Genomic DNA, 17,271 nt, shown 5'->3' with positions numbered 1-17,271 from the left:
AAATAAACATACCTGGTTTAAAATTGTAGAAAATATATAACAAAATAAATATATTTTAATTAAATATATATTTTTAATTTCCTTTTTATGCAGTTCTTATTTTTTATGAGTTTGCCATTGCATTTTAGAACTCCAGAAGTCCATTATTTTAATATGCACATCTAATATATTGTTTTAATGGTATTGCATGTTTTAATTGCATGTTAATTTAGGGATAAGGACCAAACACATGATGTGACTATATGCCCCACTTTCAACAATGATTTATCAACTTTGTCTTTCTTTTTGCATATCCCGACATCAATATTTTTCTTCACTGTTCGGTTTGTTCGGGGACCCTCTCAATGTATTGTACAACACAAACAACATACAAAAATAACAAAACGGGAACCACTTTCGAACAAACCCCAAACATTACGAATGCAACGTAGGTAAAACTTTCCAATAAATACAACACTTAATGCCTGATTTATACTACACATTAAACACTTTTCACTCTATTCTCGGCGAGCACAGAGCCATCAAATTGGAATCGCTTAATATTTAATTCAAAATGTTGTGTAAAACTTATCCTCTTCCTCTTGGTACCGCCCTCCGGCAACTTTTTGCGCGTTCGCCAATAAAGTCATTATTTTCTGGTTTTTTGTATGCAATTTATACATTGTAAAATAAGCCGATAATTGGAATTATAGGTTAAAAGCAGTTTAAGCTCAGCCCAAACAAATGCGCAAAATTCGAAGTAGTCTAAAATATGCATGTTTCTAAGTTAAAGGCTGAAAATTGGCGGAGAGCGCACAATTAATTATTTGAACTAAATATACGAACATGTGCATACAAATTTGCCTGCTGCTGTTTTCGAAAGTGTGTTTGTTTATTTGGGCAGTGAATATATTTTAAATTGACAAATTAAACAGGGTGCATTTTATTATGATTTTATATTTTTATGACAACAAACAAATCAGGTGTATTCCACTAATACAATTCTAAATTTAATCTCAGTAAAATAAAAGTTTGTTTTAATTTATATTCATATGAAATGAATTAAAGGTTTCACAAAACAGTCAACTTAAGAGAAAAAATATTTTTTTTAAATAGTAAAAAGTAAAAAGTAAAAATATTTACTTCAATTTATATTTTTTGCAAATATCCAGTACTCATCGATTACTTTTTTCGTAAAACTTGTAACTGTTATTCATTTAATTATTGTTAATGTATTTTGTAATAGTTTTTGGGTCCCATTCACTTTTTCGATATAACAATTCATTTAATTTTGATTTACGAGTATAAAAACGGAACACTTGCTTTACTCTCGCTGGTTCATTGCACGATAAAGACTGATGTTATAAATTTATCTATAATCCATATCTATATACTTATTGTCTACATATACTCAAAATTGAGTTAATCATTTAAATCCAACAAATAATATTTACTCCAAAAGGGCAGCAAGCTTTTCAATGGTCTTTTTGTTGTTCTATATGCTGGTTAGGTAAGTGCCACTCTTGTCGTCAACTGTCCTAGAAAGTTTCGTAAAATTCAGATATACAAGCCTTTTTATATACACATCAAACAATTTGGTATTTTTTATAAACTTTTTTTTTATACATTTTAAAGTTTTTCTGTACCACACTGGGCAACGTTATTTCTACCCTTTCGGTCCCCTGTAACTTTGTCAATCTCCCTTTTTACAGCATCATAGTTATGTATATAGAGTCAAAACAATAACTTTTAGATAAAAAGTAAACAGTAAATGACCCCTGCTTTAAATCATGTTCAACTTAGCAAAATCGCGTTTTTCTACCTGCAATTTATATTGCAAAAAAAATAAATAAATAAAAATAAAAATGGACCAAGGTCGGGGAACGTTAATAGGTGGGGTTATTCGTTTTCTATGCAATCCATTAATAGAATTTAAAATATTTCCTACTAAGTCGCTGTATCTAATTAGGACAGTGATAAGTGTTCCATTTTTTGTAAGTCCCTTAAACTAATTAAAAAAATTCCTATTCAATTAACGATTTGCTTTGCTCCGCGCATCTTAAAGGCGGTGTTGGAAACATGAGTTTTTCCATACCTATTGTTACTACATCAAAATATATATTTTTGGTAATAAAAAATAAAGAGCCACGCACCATTATAATTGGTGAAAGATTTCTTAAATTTCTTATCTGAAACAAAATAAGTAACTAAATATGGAACAAAAAGGAAAAAAAAATGTTACTGTTTGGTACAACTTTAAGGAAAATAAAAAAAATCTATAATTTGTATCCTTCTTTAGTTTTTAAAATTAGTCAAGACTCTAGAAGGGTTATTATTAATAGATATTGTCATATTAAATATGTACAAAGAACTTGGGGAACTGTCAAAAACGTAGTTTTAAGAAAAATGTGGTTGATTTACACTTCCAGAAATTTTACCAACCAAAAAAAAATTAAGGTTTTTAATCTTATATTTATTTAAAATATATATACAGTAGAATCCGGTTATAACGACTCCGCTTATAGTGTCCGTCCGGTTATTGCGACGAAAATTCTATGGCTTGGTTGGTCCCCATACAAACTTAAATGATACGGGTATAACGACGTAAGATCGTCGATCCCTTGAATGTCGCTATAACCGGATTCTACTGTATATATATATTATATATAGTGGAAAAACATTTCACAAAAAATATTGGCGAAAGGGTAAAACAAAATATTACCACACAAACCGAGGGAAAACCAAACTGCTGGCAAAGTTGTGCAGACGCTTCCACCGCAGTATGCAGATTAGGCAAAAGTAATTTATGATGCCCGTCCAGGCGAGGCGCAGGATCTGGCAGACTAACCCCAAAACGCATCTTCAGTCTTGTGATACGGCGGCACTTTCAGGCGGCATTTATCAAATCTAGTTACCGGAAAATTGCAACCCCCACCCACATAGAATCAGCCAAATGGAGGCAGTGATTATGAGTAATTTTGCCAGTATTTCGTGCACATTCTCGTGGTGAGCCACCAACAGGCAAACCGCTAAAAATATGCATTGGTTTCAGAGCCGCATATTCGCATATGCCAACTGCCCTAGATTTTTGTACCGGGCGAATATAAAACAATTTGGGTCGAAAGTTTGAGGCACTTTGATTAACTTTTACGCCACCCACATGCGCCTTCTGTCTCATAATAATAATTTCTCATAATTATTTAATATTTATTGTATTTGCATTTCATTTAGTCTCCATAAAAGCATGCTAAAGTCATACGTTATGAGCAATGCGAAGTGCGCGGAAATTCGTTATTTTGTTAATATTTGCATTTGGAGCTTCACGCAAACTAATTATTTCTAATACTTATATGCTAATATCCTGATTGGCTCTAAGGTGTTGGCATTAGCTTATGTAGTCCAAGTGCGGTTTAATAGGATTTATTTACACAAACATGAAATAAGCGTACATATGTGTCTGCTTGATTATGTTTGATTATATGAGGCTGATGAGGCTTTTCGACCAGTCAATACACTTAGAGACCTCGTAAAGTCCTGTTATAAAAAAAATTATTCGGCCAATATATATCGATACTTCTTACTTTGAGATTTTAGGACATATTAAGTGTTAGTAATGACGTAACTGTATATTTGAAATGGGGATTCATATAATTGAGTGAGCGGAAAAGAGCACGAAAACTGTGGGGCAGGGAGGGGCAGTGCTACTCGCTCTCAGCTTGCGGTGTTAGCACTGCCCTCCGCCAGTTGGCGCTACCTAACATTTTCAAAATGCGCCATCAGCACATTTATTTTAAAATTGGGTAGTTAAGTAACGGGTATAGCGTCTCTTCTTTTCAGCATAAACTAAAAAACCTCTTTTTGATTAACCGGTTGGTTAAGCGGAAAAAAAAGCTTTCAATTACAACGGATACATTTTCTAAAATTTTCTTCCTCGACACGATGCAAGGGAACATCTATATATAGGATTTTATAATAGAAGAGTACAACTTCTGCACCTTCCCTGGTGTTCGAGTTTCGGTAAATCTTATTCTTATATCTGGTTTATTACTATACATGTTATATATTAATTGCCTATGCAATGAGCTTGCTTTGTTCAACGGGAATTGCACTTCCTTAACAGTAACCGTTGCATTTCTTGAGTGTTTCAAGGTATGCAAAAGCTTATGCCTAAGCAGTTGAATGTAAATTTGGTGCTTTAATAGGATTAAGATTATTATTTACCTGCTGAGCTGATTAAATCTCTCACAATATGGTATCCTTAAGCACATCATCTATCCGAACACATTCAAACTATTCGGCGAACCAAGCCACTCACTTTCAGGCCAAAGTGTTAGGCTCTTCATCGAAGCTTTGTCGTCCTTTATGAACTGGTCTTCTATTCTTCTCCCGAGCGGATATCTATGAATGCCAGTCCTGGCCACTTGTATTTAATTGCATTGTTGCCTGCGGGCCTTCGAGAGCTGCTCATTAGCAGCTCTGTGCCGGCATCCTCTTGCCAATAAAGCCGACATTCCGGATATCTATGGCTACTGGGCTGGCTCCTGAATTATTTCATTGATTAGCTCTCAGAATGGAAATTATTGCATGGACAGGACAATGCATTTCAATCATGGCAATCATTAAACAGCGCTAGTTAGTTTAACCGGACAGAGTAGGGTTTAGTTTGCCTTTTGCACTCCTAATTAGCTAAGTAATTGCAGTTCGGATTCGTCTTTTGGCGGCCATAATTTATGACCTAACATTTGGCCTATTAATTATATTATGTTAGGCCCATTCCAAACCACTTATTTCTTTTTACTCGCCCCAAACGTAAAATTTATGTGGGGTTGTGTTTGTTTGGCTCTGGTTTTAGGTTCTGAGGGGCGCCAAAGCGCGATAATAAATATCCACGCCCCTTTGGCGGTTGGCCTGCTGATATATATTGCCACATATTCGTCATGTCGGGCGAAAATGATTTAAAACAAGCAAAATGCGCTGCCATTGGCTGGCTTTTAATGCTGATTCCAACTATTTATTAATGGCAGGATGTGAGGCTGCAGGATGTAGGATGCAGCATCCGCTGGTCTCGGCCTCCGAGGCATTTTAGCCGCGCTCCACTTAAACTCCATGCCATTTGCTGTAATTTCGCTACATTTTCTTTTTGTTTCGCGCTCTGGAAGCACTTGTATTTATTTATCCGCCAGCAACGCATATTGCTGGGAACATTGAAACTTAATTTAAATGAAATGACACACATTTCAGTGGAAAACTGCACAGTTTCGTGGTTTGTTTCTGTTTGGCTTGGTTTGGTGGGATCTCGGTTCTGGTGGGTTTACTTCGGTTCGGTTTTGGTTAAGGTCTGTCTCCGACAGCGTTGGGTTCGCCTGTCAGGCGTGAGAATTTAACGATGTGCGAGGTCCAATGTAAGCTGTGTGTGCTGGCAAAACTCGCTAATGAGTCCATGCTGAATGTATTGAATGCAAACAAGAGAGAACGCTATAGTCGGGTGCCCCGACTATCAGATACCCGTTACTCAGGTAAAGGGAGTGCGAGGGAGATGGAGATAGAAACTTTGATCACGCATAACTTTTTAACGAAGGGTCCGATTTGAAAAATTTCTTCTACATTTCGATAGGTATTGATAAACACAATAAAACTGCATTTTTACTTTTCCGAAATATTTAAATTTTTAAAATCGTATATGAGCGATTGTGGGCGTTAAAGGGGGCGAATCTGCATGCAAAATGCCAATCTTCTAGCTTTTATAGTTTCCGAGATCTCAGCGTTCATACGGACGGACAGACAGACGGACAGACAGACGGACAGACAGACGGACAGACAGACGGACAGACAGACGGACAGACAGACGGACAGACGGACATGGCTAGATCGACTCGGCTAGTGATCCTGAACAAGAATATATATACTTTATATGGTCGGAAACGCTTCCTTCTACCTGTTACATACTTTTGCACGAATACAATATACCCTTTTACTCTACGAGTAACGGGTATAAAAATGCTGGTCGGCATGGAAGTTCTTTGAAACTTTAGCAAATTATTAACCCTCAAAGTCACATATATTAATGTACATATCTCCGAAGTATTACATGTTAGATTTGGTTAGCATCTACCATCAAACGATGAACGAGAAAATTGAAACTAGAACTAGGATGACACATTATGTAGTTTATAATTTCCAGCTAAATTGAGGTCTGATTTACAGCCTTTGAAAGAATTACTTTCTTACTTACTTTCTTTTCCTAAAATTAAATTTACGATTACTGGAAAACAAGTTACAAGTATTAAATGTTTTTGCAAGGAGCTTTGACTTAACTTCAGCATGATGAGTCCTCTTAGTGCAGAGGAACTTCAATTTATTCAGCAGAAACTGGCACCACACTTCCGGTCTATGTATCTACCGAATTGCCATTAAATGTTAAAACAATAATCTGCCTGCTTTGTTTGGCAAAATCAGGGCAAGAACTGTTTGCTAATTAAAGTTGCACAGGCAGAACGCATGGCAATAGTCATAGGAGGATTGGGTTCGCCTGGCGAACAGGCCCCGAAAATTCCAATTGTGGCCCCTTGAAAATGCTGCAATATTGACAAGAGCCAAGCAGCAACGGCAGGAACAAGAGGCAGGGATTCCGATTGCGGTGACAACAATAAAAGCCAATGGAGGCGTCATTGTCATTGTCGCTCCCCGCACCCCGCTCCCCGCTCTTGTTGGCTAACAAATGACAAAGGGGGCGGCAAATAAAAGCGCAGCAGATGCAGCCAACAATGCAGAAACAACAGAAACTATGCAAGCGCATTTGTCGGTTTCAAGTGGCACTTGGGAAATCATCTTTGTGTGCCTCCAACTCGATTCCAGCCACAGCCCAACCAGACCCTCCTACCAAATCCTGCTGCGGCATTGGCTCTGGGCAGCTGTAAATGCAAACGACCAGAGGAATGACGGTGACGTTGGCAGAACCATAGTGTTTGACAATAAGTTCGGAGGCATCTGTGAGGGGCAATGCCCACAGAGCCACAGTGCAAGGGACAATTTTTGGGATCAGGTCGGAGACTCATGCCACACACGAAATTATGAGACGGCACGACATTGGCAAAATTAAATTTACGATGTCGTTCGACTTGTTTCGGTTCAAAGATTAATCTGAGTGCATTGTTAAAAGTGGAGTAAACGAGTTTACTTATTAAAACTATTTTTTTTTAAGTTTCGTCGATCCTTTAAAGAGATCACTATTGTAAAACTAACTGTGATAAAAAGACTATTCAAAATAAATACAATTTAAAATAATAGAATATACCAGGGACTTCCAGAAATGGCTATCGAAATGTTTTTTTAATCAAAAAAACTCCTTTAGAAACAACATCAACGAAAGAATTAAATTCACATAGGGTCAATTTATCCGTGTTCACATAGGCAAAGAAAAAAGGCACCATTGTGAATCTATCCACATCCGTCGTGATTTTTAAATTTCTACTCCTAATAATATTCCTCAGCAATATTAATTAAATCATTAATCAAAATTTTTGATCAAAAAATAAAAATAATAATAATTATCTGAGATACAAAAATGTTAACTCAAAAGTAATAGTAATTTTAAACATATAAAGATTATGCACCTCAAAATACACGTTTATACCTCAAACAGGCATACATATGTTTAATAGTTTTCTAGTTTGCCATTAGAAAGTTCATATACCAACATATGCAGTAGGGATTTAAAAGTGCCCACAAAAAAAATGCTTTTCCCACCAGCTACGTGGAATTGAACAAACCGAAATTGCCGGCTGAAAGAGAATTTTCGGCAGAAAAACCCACCTCGGCATTTGGTAGTCAAATTTTCGCAGCTCGCAGAAAGGGGAAACTAGGCGGCGGATGTTGGGTCAAGGGACGCGGGGATGGGCGTGGGGGATGCTGTTCGTGGGTTCGGTGGCTAATCGGATTCGACAGTTCGTAGTCAGTCAACGTGAAGCGATTGATGAGGGTAATTCAAGTGTGCATGCATGAAACATCCCACCTAGTTTGTACATATGTATCCATACCTATGCATGCGAGGCAGAAGGATGAGATGGTTGTTAGGAAAGCGGAAACGGAAGCGGAAACGCAGTGGCCGCTGAGCACTGAAGTTTAGCCCGGCATATCGAACAACAAACAAGACCGGCTTGGGCCCTGAGTTGCATATGCATGTGTGACTTTTCGAATGGGGAGGCTAACGATTCTCCCGCCCACAGTTGCTATGGCCGCTGCAGCGCTTCAAGGACTCCCGTGGCCAGCACATGCTCCAAGGCGAAGCGCTCAAGTACGGCCTCGATTTGGAAGGCACTCACTTCGAGCAGGACGAGCCGATGCGTGTCCTGACCAAGGAGCTGCACACCGAGGTAGGACCCGTTCGCACCGATTCCCACCGGGAGGGCGAGGGGCGGGCGGAAGCCGAGGCGGAGGCGGAGGCGGAGGACATCATGCCCCACATGCCGCACGCTCGATGGGAAACTGCAGCGGTAACCACGACAACGGCGGTGCCGAGCCTTGAAAGCGGCGGCTTCTTGTACAAATGGTTGCTGGGCGAGTGGTCCAAGTGCTCGCAGGAATGTGGAGCAGCTGGCAGCGGTTTGCAGGTGAGTAAAGTGGTTGCTGGGGCCAAAATGGGGCCTGATTTGTGAACATGGAATCATTCAATGCCAGGAATAGGTTGTCAGATACAAATTGAACTGGTCAGTCACTAAAGAGCCTATAACACCTTTCTAAATTACAATTTTTTTAAAACCTCCCTTGGTATATATATAACTTATAACTTGACTTTATTGACCTTAATTAAAACTTGATACCAGGTGGTTATGCTTCAGTCTAAATTTTTCATTGGCTTGTAGGTACATATGCGTAATGTTAATAATGTTGTCCCAAAGAATTCTCGTAAATCATAGAAACTATAAAGACTAATAATTAAATATTTATTTAGGTTTATTATAAACTTCTCTGCTTTCACAGTTTTGAATTGAATTCAACTTTTATAATATGGTTATTTTAATTTTATTAAGGCTCGAAAATTTGTTTCTTAAGCTTTTTAAATACTTTGTCCACGAGCGACTGCAATTTCATACAAAATTTTCACGAAATAACATGGCGTTAGGCCAAGATTTTTTTGTAGCTGGGTTTTCCATTTCCGTTTTTTACTAACACCTGGAAGCTTTTGTGAATTCGTTTTGGTAATTTAACCATTTGGGGGAGAAAATTATTTTTTGGTTTATCTAAAAGTAAAGTAAAAAGAATATACAATTCAGATTATAATAACTACTTTTAAACCATTATTTTGAAGAACTGGGGTAGTCTTTCGAATCGAAATCATTAAGGGCTTTGTTAAGCACATCTTAAATTCTTTTACTTCAGTATACAAATTATTAAACTTTTCAAAAAAGCCCTCGCTCGATTTATCACCAAAGCAAACATAATATCATAAAAGCGAAAAAGCGAAAAAGAAATGAGACCCCAGGCAGCCAGCGACATTTAAGCAATAATTAGTCAAATGCACAGGACTCTGAATCTCGGCTCCAAAGGGCCCATGAAATCAAGAGCAGGTCTAAATATTTTAACAGTCGGGGACCTTTGGCGACTCAGCCTTAATGCCGCTCGTTGTACGTGTGGGTGGAATACCGAAATTACTTACGAATCCTGCTTACTTTTTCCCTGCACTTCCCTAGCGACGCACGGTGCGCTGCGAGCGATTGGCGAAGGACAGGAGCTCCAGCAGCGGCGTAGATGAGGACACTGAAAACGATGTCGTCGACAATTCAGAGTGCACCGCCCACGGACTGGTCCTGCCCGACCCGTTCCAGAGCTGCGGCAACGAGGTCTGTCCGCAGTGGAGCAAGGCCGAGTGGTCGCCCTGCAAGCGGTCCCGCTGCCACGGCAGGAACACGGCCGTGCAGCGCCGCGAGGTGACTTGTCGCTACGACAACGGCACTGTGGGCAGAGCCTGCGACGAGTACGAGCGGCCGGCGATGCGGCAGGACTGCTACAACGAGCGCTGCAAGGGTGTGTGGCGCGTGGAGCCCTGGTCTGAGGTGAGTCCTGATTCGCTTCCTCCCTGGGTCACACACTCATTTCTCCCCCTTTCTCCCCTCTCCCCCGCAGTGCAATGCGCCGTGCGGGCGCCAGGGCATCAAGTACCGCATCCTGCAGTGCGTCTGGTACGGCAGTCGCCGGCCAGCGGGCAATGTGTGCAAGCACCAACCCCGCCCAGCGGTCATGAAGGTCTGCAAAAGTCCGCCCTGCCAGGCCAAGTGTGAGTATCGACTGCCGGTTCTCCAGTAACAAAGTGTTTAAGGGTCCATTCTGGTTAGTTGTGTCAAAAAATAGGCAATATTCAGAATTTTTTTTGGACAAAGAATAAAACATTGGTACTTCAAACTTTACAGGAATATTTTTTGATATTTGAAAGATGATTTTGTAAAAATCATTGGCGACGTGGGCCAATGCAGGAAACAGGAACCCCACTGGCAACTATTTTACAGGTCGTAAAAATCTTCTGAAACTTTTTTGTTTCAAAAATTTTCTTCCTTAGTAGGAGTGTAATTATTGAATAAACTACTTTTATAGTAATTGAATAAAAATAACAAAATGACGGCGTTTAAAAAATTTAGTGTCGTTTTACTGATAAAAAAGTTTTTACTGATGTAGATATAGTCCATTCCATGGAAAATTTAATTACGCGTACTTAAAAAAAAAACAGTCGCCAGCTCGAAAAATGTGGTTTTCCAGAAAACTCGTTTAAAGTTTTATGTACGCTCCCTACCTGCTTTGGGTCGGTCGACTCGAAGGCTCATAACTTTTATACTATTACGTATTTCGATTTGCCATTTTAATATGATATTCTAGACACTTGTAGCTATCGAAAAATGAGAAAACTAACCAGAATGGAGCCACACATTCAAAGAGCAACACATTTTTAAGTAATTTGTGTTGCACCGTCTAAAATAAATTTTTAAAAAGAAAACATTTATGAGCGAAAGAATTTACTACTTATGAGTTTGCATACAAAATAGTGTCTTCTTTTCTCAATTGTATTTAAGTTCTCCACTATTCCTTAAAAGTAGTCTACCTGCTAACGTTTCCACTTGCCCCTCTGCAGCGTCTTCCCCGGCCCCCTCGCACTGTCGCGATTCCTCCCGCTACTGCCGCAATGCCCGCTCCATGGGCCTGTGTAGACTGCATCGCTACAAGGAGAAGTGCTGCGGATCCTGCCAGCAGAAACAGCAGCAGCCGAATCAATATATATTCCATTAGCTCCGCTGCGGCCTACCAAATGAGCGAGAAATTTACGAATTCTGCAAGCAATTACTCTAAGTACCATAAATCTAACGAACTATAGAACGATATAAAGTTAAACTTATCCATATGTATGTATTGTCAGCCACACCCAGACTAACACGAATTGCCTATGATTTTGTATTGAGTCCAGGCCAAGCACTATCTAGATATATTTGATCGATTTAAAAAAACATTTTTGGTATTAGTTTAAGTTGCAAATGTTTAGAAATTGTAAGTGTAAGTGACGAAAATAACGATCGACTTTATTTTTAAATCGTTGGTTGAAATTTAATTTTTTTGGTACTGCTTACGTGTTGAAGAATATTTGGAGAACAAATTCTTAACATCAATAAAATTGACATACACATGTAAAAATATGCCCCTTTTGTCCGCAATATCTTCGTCAGCGTTAAGTGGCACAAGTTGGCTATCAATGTTGGGAATTTGTATTAAATACTAAATATATAGGCCGCAAATTCATAGACTCTAGATTGTAAAGAATGTCGATTCTAGATAACCCCAACCACACGCTAAAAATCCAAATCAAAAACCGCGTTGCATCACAGATTCATTGGTGTTCACATACCTTTATCGCTGAAGAAAAGCATTTACAAGGATTTCAAAAGTTGTTCACGAAAAATAAGACAACAAAAATTACTTGCGAGTTCATAAGCTTCAAATTGGGATTTTTCCTGGTATTTGTATTATATTTTTAGTATTTTAGCTGTATCCACTAATAAACAATTTCTATACAAATTGTTTGCCTGGCAAAATATTCTATATGGAAATTGTTGTTGGAACTGGTTACACTTTAACACCTTTGAAACGTTTGCAACCTAAAAGAAAACCATAGGTTTAATTTATAAAAAATTTTCCTACCCCATCAAGTGTTAAAATAGACATGACATTTGGATCCGAAGTAAGCATACAAATTGGCAGGAGCCTTGGACAGATCTAACAATTTGTATGCTTACCAATTAATCGACAAACAACAAGACCGTAATGTTTGTGAACATTTCAATGGCAACAGCTTTGCTTTAAGCAATTAAATCCTTAAAACATTAATGACTCTGAAGTAATACATATTTCAGCAGCAAGCGACTAGATTAAATTTTCACTACGCCTCAAAAATTGAATGCATGTCAAATGATTCCGAGTCAAAAATAAAGTCAGGAAAAATGGCGCTACAAAAAAAATAAAGTTTAGGATAAAGTAACATAGCCAAAATTGGAAGTAAAGGTTTAGGAGTGTGTTCATTAAGTATGATTTGATTTATTACTGACTTTAATGGCCCCCAAAAAGTAGTTGAAATGTTTTAGCAAATATTTCCGAATAGCATTAAACTTAAATTAATCAGCTGAAATAGCGAAGCCTATTAAAGCTTGTATTACATTTGTAAGAGCAGCATGACGCAAAAAAAAACAAAACCGCACTGTTACCTTGTGAACAAAAACTGAATATTAATATGTACATATAGGAAAAGACAGATACATAGGTAACCGTATCGAGATGCACCTTTGACTATTCCATCGTCAATTTATAGCACTAATTTAACCCTTGTTTTGCATTTATCAATTTACCACTAAGGATATTGTAAATAAATCAAATTCGACCCTAAATCAACCTTTCATTTAAAGGCACGCCATGTAATTTTATTAACAGAAAACTATGTGGAATAAATATTTACGCCTATTTGTAATTAGTTTTTTTATGAACAAATTGTTTTGTAAGCATTAACATAAAATTAAACAATACAAAAATATTGCAGCGTGTTAGCTGCTAACACTATAGTTTAAATATTTTCATTGGAAAAAGTAAGCGAGACAGCAAATCCAGCGAATTTTAAATGCGTAAATAAATATTTATGCTGTTAAGTGAAAGTTATTAATAGTAAACCCATTAAAGTAAATGCAACCGTAACCAATGTTAAACACACACATACACAAACAGACATGTTAACACTCTAACGCAGCCTCACATCCATACATATGCGCCAATCCCATAATATTATATTGCAAGGATATGAACATTGCCGAAATATTCTAAGAATTTAAAACAAATGTGGAATAATATTAAATACTGACAAATTTGGAGTCTTCATTTTTTATTTAAGAGTGGCAAGCAAGCATTCTTAAATGCTGGGAAAAACTCACAGCTAAACATTACCCATGCGTACATATGTATATGTACGTACGAGTATATGCTGTTTGGACCAGCACCTAGTCAAATGCTCATAGGTGTGCGCTTTACAGGCAGCGCTCTTATATAGTTATACGCGTTACTCGTAGAGTAAAAGGGTATATTGTATTCGTGCAAAAGTATGTAACAGCTAGAAGGAAGCGTTTCCGACTATAAAGTATATATATTCTTGATCAGGATCACTAGCCGAGTCGATCTAGCCATGTCCGTCTGTCCGTCTGTCCGTCTGTCCGTCTGTCCGTCTGTCTGTCTGTCTGTCCGTATGAACGCTGAGATCTCGGAAACTATAAAAGCTAGAAGATTGGCATTTTGCATGTAGATTTTAGAAGTTCCTACGCAGCGCAAGTTTGTTTCAAAATGGTGCCACGCCCCCTTTAACGCCCACAATCGCTTATATACGATTTTAAAAATTTAAATATTTCGGAAAAGTAAAAATGCAGTTTTATTGTGTTTATCAATACCTATCGAAATGTAGAAGAAATTTTTCAAATCGGACCATTCGTTAAAAAGTTATGCGTGATCAAAGTTTCTATCTCTATCTCCATCTCCCTCGCACTCCCTTTACCTGAGTAACGGGTATCTGATAGTCGGGGCACCCGACTATAGCGTTCTCTCTTGTTATACCCTTGCAGAGGGTATTATAATTTTGGTCAAAAGTGTGCAACGCAGTGAAGGAGACATCTCCGACCATATAAAGTATATATATTCTTGATCAGGATCACCTCCTGAGTTGATATAGCCATGTCCGTCTGTCCGTCTGTCCGTCTGTCCGTCTGTCTGTCCGTCTGTCCGTCTGTCCGTCTGTCTGTTTCTACGCAAACTAGTCTCTCAGTTTTAAAGCTATCGAATTGAAACTTTGCACACACCCTTCTTTCCTTTGCACGCAGTATATAAGTCGGAACGGCCGGGATCGGCCGACTATATCCTATAGCTGCCATATAACTGAACGATCGGAAATGCCATAACTTTGGTGTTTTTAAAGTTAGGAAGTTGGGATTTTCTATGGGTTTTACATTTGGCCAATCAATTTGACGTACCAAATTTTTTAAGGATCGGCCGACTATATAGTATAGCTGCCATATAACTGAACGATCGGAAATGCCACAACTTTGGTGTTTGTAAAGTTAGGAAGTTGGGATTTTCTATGTGTTTTGTATTTGGCCAATCAATTTGACGTACCAAATTTTATAAGGATCGGCCGACTATATCCTATAGCTGCCATATAACTGATTGATCGGAAATGCCATAACTTTGGTGTTTGTAAAGTTAGGAAGTTGGGATTTTCTATGGGTTTTATTTTTGGCCAATCAATCCGACCTACCAAACTTCATAAGGATCGACCGACTATATCCTATAGCTGCCATATAACTGATTGATCGGAAATGCCATAACTTTGGTGTTTTTAAAGTTACGAAGTTGGGATTTTTTATGAGTATTAAGAATGCATCATATGAATAATTTTGGAAAATATAATTTACAGAGTATTCTGCAAGGGTATATCAACTTCGGCTCCGCCCGAAGTTAGCTTTCCTTTCTTGTTTTATATTGCAGTTATTCATCGCATTGCTTATCTCTCTACATCTACATATTCAGCTAAAGCTGCTGCAAAAACATGTATATATTTTGAAGCCAAGCTTTCGGATAGTGGAAGTACAGAATCGCTGCAACTCCGAGCGCAGGCTAAAAAAATCACGGAATATATTTTATTGAACGTATCGTGCGTTAATTTCTATTTCTAAACTCAATTGTGGCATTTTGGCTGTCTTCCCCATAAACATTTTGGTGACCCCGAAGTGATTGTCGTTTAATTGAAGTGGGCATCTCGGTTCTTATTTACAATTGTTTAATATATTTTAAACAATAACCTATTTTCGATGTCGTTTGCTGCATCTCGGTCACAAAGGAAACATTTCCGACCCTATAAAGTAAATAAATTCTTGATTAGCATCACCAGGAGAGTCAATTTAGACATGTCCGTCTGTCTGACCGTCCGTTTCTACGCAAACTAGTCTCTCAGTTTTAAAGCTATCTGCTTGAAACTTTCCCAAAAGTTGTCTTTCTATTGCAGGTATCGGATCGGGCGACTATATCATATAGCTCCCATAGGAACAATCGGAAAAAATTCTAAAAAATTATAACTTTGTTGTTTTTGTTTTTTGGGATTTGGTAATTAAATTAATTCAATTAAAATCGGAAAACAATATCATATGGCTTCCATACAAACGGTGGCAAAGTGCAGCTCAAAAGCAACATAGTTTCATTGTTTTTAGTAATAGGCATAGAAATCAAATTGTAGTCGAGTTGTAATAACTGCAAGGGTATATAAACTTTGGCTTCCCGAAGTTTGCTTCCTTTCTTGTTTGTTTTTCATTTTGCCGAAATAAGCTGTAAAGCTGTTATAAAGTTTTAAATCTGTTTTCTTTGTTCCAAGTTAAATATGTAAAAGTATTATTTTGATTTTTTAATAAACTTTTTTAATATTTATTTGATGTTTAAATATAATTTATATATAATAATCTGTTCATGTTACTATTAAAGCAATACAAAATTCTAAACTACACTATTATTTATTGGCATACTTATTCATTAAACATCCATTTATTTTGACAATATGTACAAACTGTTTATCTTGTTTTTTATAAATTCTATAACGCACGTATTCACAGGCGTACGCTACACCTAAATTCAATTCAATTAACTGTCCAAATAGGACAAGCTTTTTATAAAACATAAAGAACCTCATCGACAAAATGTACTCTTATTAATTTGTTATGTATGTACATTCGATTAAAAGTAACATAAGATATAATACATTCATATTTATTTGATAATAAAGACAATAGTGTAAATATACAGGGCTAGCTTAATTATTTATAATATTGCAAAAATGTTTGGGACTCCTGTTTCAAAATAATTTGTATGACAAGTCCCAATTGGAAAATCAAACCATACGCAAATAAGTCAGTTAACATTGACAATCAAGGCAAGTTGGGAAAATGACAATTAAATGTGATGTAATAAAGTTTATCCCTCAGTCTCGAAACAAAACAAACCGCATAGGATCTGCTAGGAGCTCCTACTCATCAATGGTATCACAGAGGCCCAACATAAAGTCTACTTTTACATATAGCTTTCATAAGATTAATGCCGTTAACCGAGTTCTTATTTACAGATCTTTAGAACTGCTTCCATTATCTGTTTAGACATTTTATATCAGCGTGCTGGTTATAGACATACTTTCCAAAATGTATTAAATGTGATTTTAACTTTGGCTGGAACACTTTGCGGTTGTCTCGTTTCTTACTATTCAAATTAACAAACTCCATATAAAATGCATTTTACACATTCTTTTAAAATGACAAAAAATATTTTTTAAAATATGGGAAATTGGCATTTTGTATTAATAGTTTAAATCCGATCTTTGGTTAACTATAAACTTAGTTTGGTTTTTCAAATGCATTTATGTATTGGATCTGTTAATTCGACAGTTATACTTGTTACACATTTCATTCGTTGTTAGAATGAGCTTTATGATCTTAAAAAGGTTGTTGTTTAGCTTGCACAAATTTTATTCAATTGGCTCCACAATAATTGCCACGCAAAATTTGAATGCTATTTCATTTGCATCAAAAAACCATATACAAAAACTTCAGCGCTCCAACAGCTTTTGGCGGTTGGGATATGTTTCATAGCACTAACGAATTCTATAATGAGGGTGGTGGGACAACTTAGGTGGTAAACGCTAATTTGGAGACATATTCGTATAGTTACGTCTATAATGAAACTATATAAAAA

General features: G+C 37.3%; 1 protein-coding gene across 10 annotated transcripts in view; it reads left to right on the top strand.

Annotated features, from left to right (window-relative positions):
* Positions 1–13,364, top strand: part of LOC108052143 (protein madd-4) — a 70,982-nt gene extending 57,618 nt beyond the window's left edge. For 9 of the 10 annotated variants that reach the window (XM_044459421.1, XM_044459426.1, XM_044459425.1 and 6 more), the window contains 4 exons: positions 8,205–8,588; positions 9,669–10,031; positions 10,102–10,252; positions 11,099–13,364. In XM_044459421.1, the coding sequence (XP_044315356.1) occupies positions 8,205–8,588; positions 9,669–10,031; positions 10,102–10,252; positions 11,099–11,253 (1,053 nt within the window). In that variant the 3' untranslated portion in view covers positions 11,254–13,364. The remainder of the gene's footprint in view (positions 1–8,204; positions 8,589–9,668; positions 10,032–10,101; positions 10,253–11,098) is intronic. The other variant, XM_044459427.1, reaches the window with a different exon arrangement.
* Positions 13,365–17,271: the final 3,907 nt, after the last annotated feature.

The sequence above is a fragment of the Drosophila rhopaloa genome, unplaced genomic scaffold, assembly GCF_018152115.1.
Source record: "Drosophila rhopaloa isolate 14029-0021.01 unplaced genomic scaffold, ASM1815211v1 contig_2, whole genome shotgun sequence".
In the NCBI taxonomy this organism is placed as follows: domain Eukaryota; kingdom Metazoa; phylum Arthropoda; class Insecta; order Diptera; family Drosophilidae; genus Drosophila; species Drosophila rhopaloa.
The sequence above is the reverse complement of the archived record's forward strand: the minus strand, read 5'-3'. Positions and strand labels throughout refer to the sequence as shown.